Source organism: Ustilago hordei, assembly GCF_900519145.1.
Source record: "Ustilago hordei strain Uho2 genome assembly, contig: UHO2_contig_12, whole genome shotgun sequence".
In the NCBI taxonomy this organism is placed as follows: Eukaryota; Fungi; Basidiomycota; class Ustilaginomycetes; order Ustilaginales; family Ustilaginaceae; genus Ustilago; species Ustilago hordei.
The window spans coordinates 532,923-544,900 of NW_024545263.1; the positions used below are offsets into that span (position 1 = coordinate 532,923).

The following is an 11,978-nucleotide window of genomic DNA, read 5'->3' on the forward strand; positions in this document are numbered from 1 at the left end:
AAAACTGAAACCCCCTAATGCGCTTTTCAAAAAACCCGCGTTTTTAAAAATGCAAAAACTTTGATACCCCCTCCTCTCTATTTTCAAGAGCTGCAAAAAAATTCTCTTCAACTTCAACTACTCTCTCGTGCGAATACTAGCCGCACAAGAATGCTCAATCGAAATCTTCTCGCGCGAAAACTAGCCACACGAGAAAGTCTGATACCTATCTTTCAAATTTTTGCTTGTACGGTGCGCATGTAAGATGAAAGCTCAGCTCGGATTCATCATCATCACCATCATCATCACCACCATCATCACTACCATCACCATAACCACCACCCACGACACGCTTTCTCTGGCCACAATCTTAGGTCTACTCAATATCGGCTAGCATTTAGTGTGCTTGGGCTTCACCATTCCATCATGTCGTCTTCACCACCCTCGCATTCGCCAAGCTCCAGTAGCAGCAATGCACCATTGCCAGGCTTTAAAGAACAATGGTCTCAGCTCAACGAATTACTTCCGCCATCTTCTGATGACAACCAAATCATCTCAACATCATCACCTCTTCTTCTCGAAGTCTCTGCAATGTTGCATGATCGACTCAGCCATTTCGAATGTAACAAATGGCCTCTGGATCGCATCTACGAGTTTCTCGATTCTTTTTTCAAATCCCACCCTAATTTGCATCATCGCAGCCCCCAGTCAAAGCAGGTTGCCGATCCTACCACGCCTGTCAAGCCCACTTCAGCGCTACCCCAACAAGCTCTCGAGAATACCCCTCGCACCGTCAAGGCAACAAGTCTTCTAGCTCAGCTCAGACGCATTGAAGATTGGGATTTTCTCATCAGCTTTCACAAAATGGCTTGCGATATGTATAGTAGGCATAAATCTTGGAATCCTGGCCAGCTCAGTTCAATAGTCGACTGCCTCATCAAACACCAGTCTAGGTTTTGCACAGTCATACCAGAGCTCAAAGACATATTCAACAATGTTACCCCTGTCGTTGACCAGCTTGCCACTGTCTACAACAACCTCACCTCGCGATTCCCCACTTTCAATAGCCCCGACCAGGCCCTTGCCATGGTCATCGTTCACCTCGCACAATCGCATGTCAAGCACTCCCAAGATCCAGAGGTGATCGGTACCAGCATTCATCTTGAAAACAGGTTTTATCGACCCTACTGTGGTGACGCACCCAATCGCTTCCTCACCTTTGTCTCTCACCTCAATGCTGTCTATGCCAAACTCGATCCAAATGAACCCAAGCCTTACTTTCGCGGCACCCCCATCGTTCAGTCGAGTGGTACAGGCAAGACACACATGGTGTATGAATGTCAGCAACGAACCCCCCTCCTCTACGTCTGCTTTCGCAACAGAAGCGCCGAGAGCAACGCCAAGGCTGGCTATCCACTCCCAGACCAAGGCATCCGAACCTACTTTGCCAATGCACAGAGCAAATATTCCAGCAGGTGCGACCTTCAAGTGGCCTGCTTCCTTCGTGCCTGATTCACCACGCTTGCCCAAGCATTGAGACCTTGGAAGACCGACGCCGAAAAGTATCAACATCTTTGCGATCTCAATCGATTCGAACCAGTCACCCGTGACGATGGTCTGCCCAAGCCTCTTGACCGCTATCCCTGCAACAACCACTTCAAGGCTATATCCGAGCTCGCAGAGAGCGATCTCCCAATTGTACTCAAGCTCGTAGAGGGGAAAGCTTCCAAATCCTTCCTAACACCCAGTTACAAAACGATCTTTGACGTGGCTCTCCGGCAGCCTCTTATCGATCTCAATGAGCAGCTAATTGCCGTGTCGCGTCATCTGCACTTGGGTCAAGCCGAAGTGCCAGTGCCTCCAGTGCTGGTAGCCTTTGACGAATGCATCGAAATGATTGTCACCGAGCCCAACGCGCCCAACAATCAGCTCAACAGCCTCCGCCGTGCTTGGAACTACATTGGCACGCTCCAGGATGAATACAAGACTTTGTGTTTCTGGTTGGTACTCATGAGCACCAGCAGCAGTGCCGCTTATCTCGTCAAACACGTTGTCGATCAGGCCTCGCTCCGTCGAAGGAACTTGGCGCCTTTGCATACGTTTGTCGGCGTCGGTGTCGATGTGCTCGCCGAGGAGCAACGTGCCCTCTCCTGTGCCTCGCAGGCATCCTCGCGTGACCACCTCATCCGATACGGATGGCCACTCTGGCCTGCACTCGAGAGTGGCAACTTCTGGGACAATGTCCTTTTCAAGCTTCAAGGCAAAGAGGATTTCTCCGCAGACAACACGGCACAGTGCTTCAGTGTCATGGCCTCGCGGCTTGCCCTTGGCCTTGTTCCGGTGCATGAAGGCGGTGGCGCCCTCTTTGGCGAGCAAAAGCTCTTCATGGACAAGACCATGGACCGGCACATGCGTATGGTGAGCCGCATATCCAATGATGCCACCATGTATGTCAATTCTCCGTCGGAACCTGTGCTGGCAATCGCTGCCTCGCTCATCATGTTGTGCACTCGCGCAAAAAATGTTGGGTCGAAGCCAGTTGACATGTACAGCTCCATCATGGGAAACTTCCAAGGCCGATGCCTTGTGGACTCGGCAATCGCCGGATTCAAGGGGATGTATGGAGAGCTAGCCTCGCGCATGGCCTTGGTTGTCGCCTGGGACGCAGCAAAGCGCAAAGAGCTGGACGCGCTCAAGCAAAAGATAACACCGGAGCATGTCAAGGTGCTGACCCGCGCGGTGCCTCTCGAAACCATCCTTTCAGAGCTTGCTAACCTCGACAAGACCAATGCTAACCAATTGCGCCAACACGTTGAAAGAGTGCAGCAGGACGGCTCGTCCACCCGTCCGGCACTGCAACGACCGCCAGCTGGAACATCGGCAGCAGCAGCATCAACAGTGGCGTGGACCAACTTTACACATTTTGATGTGCTGCCCAAACATATCACCGAGATCTCTCCCGAATACCTGTGGTACTGTTGGAAGTGTGGAGTTGGACTGCAAATGGCACACTCGCAGCATGGCATCGATGGCATCCTCCCCATCTTTATGGGCAACCTCGATCGGCCCTTTGTTACTCCCACTGGCATGCAGGATGATGCTGCCACCAGCATCGAGATGCACGCCGCACGCTACATGACCTACGTTGCATGGGAAGCCAAGAATCGCGACGAACCGCAGCCAGGAGCCGGATCAGGTAAGCCGGATGTAATGCTCAAGCTCGCTGGACCATCGATCATGCACACCTCGCATGCACCGCCAGGTGAAAAGCCACTCACCGAAAGGGCTCTGCTCTGCATTCTGCTTGACCTGGGCACCTCAACACCATTTGCCAGCAAACCTAAAGGATTCCGCCTGCATGTGCAGATGATCAATGGCACTGAATGCCCTCGACTCTGCATCCAAGGTGTGACCAACAAGTACGCCTATCCTTGCCTCGACGTTTTGAAGATCTGAGCCATCTTTAAGCAAATCTTGACCACTCTTGCCGAGATACCCATGTACGAGCAGCTCAATGTGGTGTCCAATCCAATTTGGAACGATCGCGTCCAGCCTGCACTGCCCTCGATCTCGGCGACTGGAGTGTCCAATCCACCACCATCAGCAGCAGCAGCAGCAGCAGCAGCAACAGATGATGATAATGGCACGGCTCAATGCAAAAAACAGCATATGGATCTGGATTGACAATGCTGAGGAATGCACAAGCGAGGGTGGCAAAGTAGATAGCAAGATCATTATTCTAGGAGAAGACTAGTTCCAAAGCAATGCCAGGTATATATGCTTCTACTGATGGTCTGTATGTGCGTATGTGGAATGAAGTGACACATGTAATCATAAGGGGTTATCCAAGTTTTTGCGTTTTTAAAAACGCGGGTTTTTTGAAGAGCGCGTTTTTCAAAAAAACGCAAAAGCTTACATAAGCTGCGCCAAGTGAAAAACAAAACCGCGTTTTTGAAAACACGGCTTTTTCGTGCGTTTTCAAAAACGCAAAACGAGTTCACTCCACAACAGTGAAAGTATGTGAGCACTAGTTCGATCTCACACCTTTGTTGCCTTTTCACACTCGGATCCGTAGCAAGTTGTTGTGGCCAGTCCCGCGTATCGGCATGCGTCCGGCCCGATCATTGCGATCGGCTTCGGCACACCGGCTATCTGATACCCGAGGTGGAGAAGATAGGTGCCACGTCATGTACCATATGCTTATTGTTAAGTTAGGTCTCTTATTGGCCGTATGAATCATGTTTCATATGCTTACTTTTAGGTTGCGCCTCCTTTCGGCCGTATGATTCATGCCTCATATGCTTACTGTTAGGATACGTATTTTATCGGCCGTATGATTTTATCGCGTTTTTGGAAACCCGCTTTTCCTTAAATGGGGGGTTCAACTTTGCTCCAAAAACGCGCTTTTCAAAGAACGCAAAAACTTTGATACCCCCTATAAGCTATCGCAGATAATCGGGCAGCCGCTGATTGGAGAAGCGTTTTTTGATCTAACAGCGAGAAGGCGAGAAGACGAGGAAAGAGAAGAAGAAAAAAAGGAAAAAAGAAAAAAAGGAAAAAAGAAAAAAAGGAAAAAAGAAAAAAGAAAAAAGAAAAAAAAAAAAAAAGAAAAAAGAAAAGAAAAAAAAGGTGACTCGTTTTCTTGTCGCTTTTTGTTGAAAAATGACAATTGGTGCCCACACTACAGCCGCTTTTCTATTGTCAATTACAAGCAAGCAGTGTCACTTTTGTATTTCAACCAGAATTGATTGGGAATGGACGAATGACAGGGCGCAAGAAAGAGTCACATGGTCTGTGCTTTTTTGGTCTGTGCGCAATCCAATCAGAAGGACAGCTGGATCTCTATATCTCAGAATCCCCCCCTCCAACCTAGCCTCTTTCTCCCTCACCACATTCATCTCGCACGATCCTTACTCCTCTTCTCTTTACACACACCATGAACGCCAACGTCGCACGAACTGCCCTTAGGGCTGCTACCCGCTCGTCTACCCGACGTGCTGGTGCTGGTGCTGGTGCTGGTGCTGGTGCTGGTGCTGGTGCTGGTGCTGGTGCTGGTGCTGGTGCTGGCGCTGCTCGATCGCTCTCGTTCGCTCCTACTGCTCGTCCCACCCTCAACAAGATGCTTTCTGCCACTGCTAAGCCTTGGCTTGCTCGTGGTCTCAAGACGATCGAGTTCACCGAGGGGATCCCTGAAAAGGTCTACGAGCGTGAGGACTGGCCTCTTGAGAAGCTCCAGGACTATTTCAAGAACGAGACCTTTGCTATTCTCGGTTACGGTTCCCAGGGTCACGGACAGGGTCTTAAGTTAGTATTACCTCCTTCTCATCTTGCTGCTTTTGCCCTTTTGGCACTCTTGTCTCGTTCTCGAGCGCATTGCTGTGCTCAGAATGGTGACTGCGATAGAACCGCATACTGACTGTATTCTTCCCTCTTCTTGATCGCTCCCGCTCCAACAGCCTCCGCGACAACGGCATGAACGTCATCGTTGGTGTTCGCAAGGACGGTGCTTCATGGAAGGAAGCCATCCAAGATGGCTGGCAGCCTGGCAAGAACCTCTTCCCAATCCAAGAAGCCGCTGAAAAGGCCACCATTGCCATGCTTCTCCTCTCTGACGCTGCTTGCGCCAACGTCTACAAATCCATCAAGGACAAGATGCCCAAGACGCATACCCTCTACTTCTCTCACGGCTTCCAAATCACCTATCAATCCGAAACCGGTTTCGAAGCTCCCAAAGACAAAGACATCATCCTCTGCGCCCCCAAAGGATCCGGTCGAACCGTCCGCTCTCTCTTCCTCGAATCCCGTGGTATCAACGGATCCATCGCCGTCTACCAAGACCTGTCCGGAAAAGCGCTCGAAAAAGCCTCGGCCATGGGTGTCGCCGTAGGATGCGGCTACCTCTACGAAACCACCTTCGAACGTGAAGTCTACTCGGATCTCTACGGCGAACGTGCTTGCCTCATGGGCGGCATTCAGGGTCTCTTCAAGGCGCAGTACGATGTGCTCAGGGCTAACGGCCATAGTCCTTCCGAGGCCTTTAACGAGACTTGTGAGGAGGCCTTGCAGTCGCTTTACCCACTCGTGGGTGCCAATGGCATGGATTACATGTACAAGGCTTGCTCGACCACTGCTCGTCGTGGAGCGCTTGATTGGGCTCCAGAGTTTGAAAAGGCTTGCAAGCCTGTGCTGGAGAAGCTGTATGAGAGTGTCAAGAACGGTAGCGAGACTAGACGCGCTCTGCAGTTCGGCAACAGAAAGACTTATAGGGAGGACTTTGATAAGGAGACGGATGCTATTGCAGCTCAGGAAATGTGGAAGGTCGGTCACAAGGTTCGTGCTTTGCGTCCCGAGAACGCTGATAAGGGCCTCTAAACCTCGCTCCCTCAACAGCATTATCAAAAGCACCTCTTGCGTTTGCTCTTTAGTGAGGCAGCGTAAGGCGAATGTACATGTACAGTATTGTTCTACTTGTCTCTCTCTCTCTCTCTCTCTCTCTCTCTCTCTCTCTCTCTCTTCTTGTTTTCTCCGTACTTCTCTTTGGCTAGAATGCATTTGATAACTCTCACATCACACTCTGATCAGTGGAATGATGCGGGATGGAGGTGTGTGGTGGGTATGAGTGCTATCGTGCTTTGCGAGGAAGAAGGACGAGGGGGAGCTAGGAGGACCAAGGAAGAATGTGTCACTTTGTATGAATGTTGGTACCAGGAAAACCTAACATTGAGGCCAAAGTAAATATATAATTTGGTTTCTGGGCCGTGCACGCGGATGAAATGCAACCCCTCCTAACACCAGCGACAAAGACGACAAGGCTTGCTCGCCAACCACCACCACTAAGCGTGCTTTTCCCAAGGAAAGCTATCTAAACCAACAGCAATGAGCGAACCGCACAAAGCAACGCTCTACACTTTCTCGGGCTCCGTCTGGGCCTCCTCGCCTCGTCTGACGCTTATCGAAAAAGGGTATTCCTGCACGGATCTTGACGTGAAAACAGTCGATCTGATGCGCGGTGAAAACTTCTCCCCCTCCTATCTGCGCATCAACTCCAAGGGAACGGTCCCCACACTCGTCGTTCCTCTGCTCGAAACAACGTCGGCTGAAGTCGACACTAAATTCCGGGCTATCAATGATACTAAAGCGATTTTGGAGTTTCTGGATAGATCGCGTTGCTCGAATACCGTGGTAGGGGCGAATGGAGCTCCCGCACCTATTTTAGCTCCAGCAACGATCCAAGGCAAGGAAGATAGTGATGATATTATCAATATCGTTCATCAAGAGTCTGTAGATCCGAATTTTCTCCTCCTGGGATTAAGGAGTCTCACCGAATTGGCTGGCAAGAGGCAAGCTTTGCCAGGCGTGTTCGTGAAAAATAGATACCAGGCCTTGCAGGAACAGCTCAAGGCAATTAGCCAAGAATGTGGCACAGCATTCGATGCAAATGCCAATCCTAAATCAAATGCCCTCAAGGAAAATCTAAAACAATGGTACACTGATAAGCTTCAATCCCAATCGCTCCTCACCAAAGCTTATGTCGATGCGGACAATGAAGCAGTGGAAGAGTTGATTAAACTGACGAATACAAGCTGGAAGAATGTAGTCGAGACGTTGGTCAAGTTGGAAAGGAAAATACAAGGTCCCTTTGCATTGGGAGACCAGATCAGTCTGGCAGACCTGCATTTGGTGCCTTGGATAGCAAGGATCAGTGCTGTAGCAGGTGGAAAGACGGCCGAGGACGCGTTGGTTGCCTTGGATGCACTCCTGGCCCAGTATGGTGGCAAGGTAGGCCAAAAGGTCACGGTCCTGTGGAACGAGTTTAGCCAGAGACCTAGTTTCAGCGACGTTTATGGCCAAGGCTTGCACTAGCGGATCGTTTCAACGCCCGCAAGTTATCCAGGAAGCGTTCATAGCAGAAGCAACATGCAACAATACAACCCAAACTGGCGCGGCTATAAAGCATCGATTCAAAAGAACACAGCATCCATCCCAAATCAACTGAAATCGCACTGCAACTTTCTTAAAACTAGTGTGTGATTGGCGATGAAAGATGAGATTGCAATGCAATTGCGTGAGAAGGTAAAGCATGCTGAAAAGACATTCTGAGGGTGAACATAACTACGACCAAGACTGAAGATCTGGCTGATAAGCAACGATATCCTTCCTAGTGTGTTTATGATGCAAACGATTCTGACAAGCAGCCTCAACATCTTCGACCTCCTTGGGAGCATCACTGCTCAAAACCAAATTATCCTGCTTCCCCACGAGTGCAATATCATCCTCAAGCCTAACACCCATCCCCTGAAAGGCCTTCGGAAAGGCATCGTCAAAAGGAACATATACTCCAGGTTCAATGGTGAGTGCAACTCCCTCTTCGAGCTTGTTCGTCCTCGGTACACTTGGACAGTCGTGCAGATCTATGCCGAGCCAGTGACCGATGTAGTGCGGATACAAGATAGTCTCGAGGGAGCGCGAGGATAGGTGGAAGCCGATCTGGATGAGTTCTTGGCGGAGCAGGTGGACCGAGTGACGGTGCAGGTCTGCGAGGGTGTAGCATTGCGATTCTGTGGCGAGCGAGGTGCAGGATTTCAGCACGGCGAGGATGGCCGAGTAGAGATCTTTTTGAGGGGAAGAGAAGAGTCCGTTGGAGTTGCAAGGGAAGGCACGGGTTATGTCGGATGCGTAGCCGTCCAGTTCTCCGCCGGCATCGATGCAGACTAGTTGATCGGCCTCCACGAGACGGTCGTTGTTGACATAGTGGATCGTTAAAGCGTTGCAACCAGATGCTACGACGGGGACGTAGGCAGGACGCTGTGATCCGCGCAAAGCACAGTTGTATTCGAATACTGCTTGAAGTTGCGCTTCGGAAACCCCGGGGCGAACAAAGCCCATGGTTTCCGCCATGGCTTCGCCTGAAGCTTTGCCCGCTCGCTTCATTATGCGGATTTCGTTGAGTGACTTTTTGAATCGTAAGCGTTCCACTTGGCCAGAGAGGGAATGAGACTTGCGTGTATCGCCGACCAGTTTGATCACTTGATCGAAATCCGACTTTTTCGAAAACACATCCAACGAGGTCGTGGAAGGAGGAGCGAGGTAGTTCAAGATGTTTGCCGTTTTGCAAGCCGCTCCTGCACTACCTCGTCGCGGCGTGCTAGCTTGGAATGGTGGCTCAACGTAGATATGTGTGTATCTCGGCAAAACTTGCTTGAGAAGATTGAGCAAGATGGCAGGATCAAGCTCAAATGCCTCGTCAGCACCGAAAATGTCCACCGCTCCATCGAGCCCTGTTCTTGGTCCATTCCATGTCTCATTATGTTGATCGCGCTTCTGAACGAACATGGTCATCTTGTACCCTCGCGAACTGGAAGGATGCTTTTCCAGAATCACAGCCGAGTCCGGTTCTTGAAAACCGGTGAGATACCAAAAGTTGGACTCTTGACGAAACTTGTAAAAGATGTTGGCGCTCATGCTTTTGACTCTGCCTGACATTGCGAGGACTACGCTATTGTCTGGTAGCCTTTCCATCAGATTTTTCCTTCGCTGCTCGTATTCTGATTTTGGGATTCCAGGGGTGAGTTGCTCTGTTGCGACGATGCCCAGGCCATCATCGTACAAGCCGTGCTGGGGGAGAGGGTCGCCAGGCCGAAGAACGGCATCTTCAGAACCGAGGATGCCTCGTCTCGGGAACAAATGTGGATGCGAGTGTGGCAAGGGCTGTCCATAGGTTCGTTTGGGCGCTGCGAGGTTGGTACTTGATGAAACGATGGAAGAGGATGAGGCGGTGTACGGGTCGAGGAGGTCCGTCGGACTTGCTGCTGAAGAAGCTGATCGGCGAGCAGTGTTACGACTAGTACAAATGCTGCTGGGACCAGCTGTGGCAGCACGGTTGCCTCGAGATAGCTGCCCGAGCAGACTGCGCCTTGTCCTGCTCCAAGTTGCAGCAGCCATTGTAGAAGCGCTTCTTTGTGAGATGGTGTCAAGATGTACAGGCAGGAATTGCTTCCGAGCTGTGCTCGAGTTGCTGAGGTGGCCGTGCATGACGAGCCTTCTCGAATTTCTGATATTATGTCAGCCTCTGTAAGGCAAACGAACATTCGACATTGGTTAATGAGCTTTATCGTGCGAGAAGCATTGCAAGTTCTCCCACGCCACACGCCACACGCCACACGCCACCAACCCCCCCCCCCCTGCGATGGATGTTGTGTGCAAGGGCGGGGCTCCAAAGTGGCACTGCTTATCTTGGGTCCTCACCGAGCACCAGCGATAAGGTTTGCAACGAGGCGTGTAGGATGATGTTGATGCTAGAAGTGAGGCTTGTGCGGTAAGTATGTGTGGGAAGAATCAGGAGCCAATCAAGCAATCAAGTTGGATCTGTATGGTGGTGCACGAAATGGCCCGTGCCAATTGCTTATCGGAGTATCAGCAGAGTGCAACAAAGGCGTTTTCAGACTTGTACAGTCGCCGCCAATGCTACAATGAACCATTGTCGCAAGGCCTGCCGAACGCTGGGAGAAAGACCATGGCACATTGTGTGGTGGTGTCATGCAAAGCTCGGCAGGATGGATAGCGTGGTGCTACTAGCAACTTGGAAATGGCGTGTGCTTGGATGTCAAGACAAAGCAACGTTGTTGTCAGTGTAGCCTCAGGCGACTGTGCCTGAGAGAAACGTGAGGGAACTGCGACCCTGCATGCTGTATCTCGCCTGGAAAAGCAAGATAAGAGTGTGTAGCGAGGTGAGGCGAGCCGTGCAAGCAAAGCCAAGCCAAGCAAAGCAAAGCAAAGCAAAGCAAAGCAACGCAACTGTAAGAACAGGAAACGAGGCGAGACAATCTGGGGTAAAACGCGGCCTCAACTTGACTTGTGCGACAGACAAGTGTCTTGAGCTACAAGCAACTCTTGCCTGTCGCACGTCATCCTGAGCCCCTCTAGACTGTAGAGAGAGACAAGGTGTTGGGTGCAGCGTGATTGCGCACATGATGTTGCTCAGGTCGACCATTGGACGTTGCTCGACATTAACTTAAAGGGCGAAGGGTATGCATGTCCATCCCCGAGGTGCAAGCATGCGGATTGCGGCAAATTGCGGCGAATTGAGCTGGGCTTGCAGAAGGCATCGAAGGGTGCAGATAGAAGTCAAAGAGTAGTGGCAGCCAAAAGGCAATCAGCGTTGCAGAAGAGTAGCTGTGATGAGGACAAAGGGGTGAAGCAGGCAAGCAAAGCTCGGCTAGCGGGAGCAAGTTGGCGCACTTGGTGTTTTATTGGCCTCTCGGTGCATGGGAAAGTTGGCTTGGTGAATGCGTCATGCGATCCAGCTTTTGGTCCGGAGGGACACAAGCGTCACTTAGGACTCTCTCTCTTTCTCTCTCTCTCTCTCTCTCTCCCTTATACCTTGGACCTCCTTTTCAGTGCGCTGAGGTAAGGACCGGACTGAGGGGTTAGGGTTACCTTGCCGAGGCAGGGACAAGGACTGAGAGCGAACGCCGTTTGAAAACAACAGCAAGAGAGGCGAGCCTAACCGAACTTGGGAACGGGCGTCGTGTTACACGGCTGGTCAATGTTGTTCTTGGAAGATTTCGGAGGAGCTGGCAAGCAAAGGATTGCGCAGGCGAGTTTGGCAAGAAGCGAGCGGAGCGGAGCTTGAAGCATCGTAGAGCCAACTTGGCGAGGAAATAGCTGGAGCTCGGAGCACCTGCCACACAAGCGAGCGTGGATAATGAGGTGGATCCTTCTTTCTTGCTGGAGTTTCTTGCTGCTGGACCGCATTGGAAGAAAGGCAAGATGTCGTGGCGGTTAAGAATGTCAACGGGGAAAGAATGTCAACGATGAGTTATCGCTCTTGAGAAGGCGTAAAAAAAAACAAAAAACAAAAAAAAAAAGTTGGAAAAGGAGGCTGAGAAATTGAGGGGAAAAAGAAGGAATGTTAAATTGTCATTCTAACTCAGGCTACGGACCAACGCTTGGTTGCTCTCTGGTTTTCTGGGTTGAGTTTCTCTTGAGCGCAGAAAACT

General features: G+C 50.8%; 4 protein-coding genes across 4 annotated transcripts; 3 read left to right on the top strand and 1 right to left on the bottom strand.

The window, feature by feature from the left end:
- Window positions 1–405: 405 nt before the first annotated feature.
- Window positions 406–3,435, top strand: UHO2_05221 (uncharacterized protein; the record flags this gene model as incomplete). Its single annotated transcript, XM_041556223.1, has 2 exons — window positions 406–1,454; window positions 1,518–3,435. The coding sequence occupies 2 exons, from the start codon at window positions 406–408 to the stop codon at window positions 3,433–3,435; spliced, it is 2,967 nt and encodes a 988-aa protein (XP_041412157.1).
- A 1,480-nt stretch (window positions 3,436–4,915) lies between these two features.
- On the top strand, window positions 4,916–6,351 carry UHO2_05222 (putative ILV5 - ketol-acid reductoisomerase (mitochondrial); the record flags this gene model as incomplete). Its single annotated transcript, XM_041556224.1, has 2 exons — window positions 4,916–5,283; window positions 5,436–6,351. 2 exons carry the CDS (start codon window positions 4,916–4,918, stop codon window positions 6,349–6,351), a joined length of 1,284 nt encoding a protein of 427 aa, XP_041412158.1.
- A 504-nt stretch (window positions 6,352–6,855) lies between these two features.
- Window positions 6,856–7,842, top strand: UHO2_05223 (uncharacterized protein; the record flags this gene model as incomplete). Its single annotated transcript, XM_041556225.1, has 1 exon — window positions 6,856–7,842. One exon carries the CDS (start codon window positions 6,856–6,858, stop codon window positions 7,840–7,842), a length of 987 nt encoding a protein of 328 aa, XP_041412159.1.
- A 249-nt stretch (window positions 7,843–8,091) lies between these two features.
- On the bottom strand, window positions 8,092–9,921 carry UHO2_05224 (uncharacterized protein; the record flags this gene model as incomplete). The annotated part of the gene is made up of 1 exon (XM_041556226.1): window positions 8,092–9,921. The coding sequence occupies one exon, from the start codon at window positions 9,919–9,921 to the stop codon at window positions 8,092–8,094; it is 1,830 nt and encodes a 609-aa protein (XP_041412160.1).
- Between the last annotated feature and the right edge of the window lie 2,057 nt (window positions 9,922–11,978).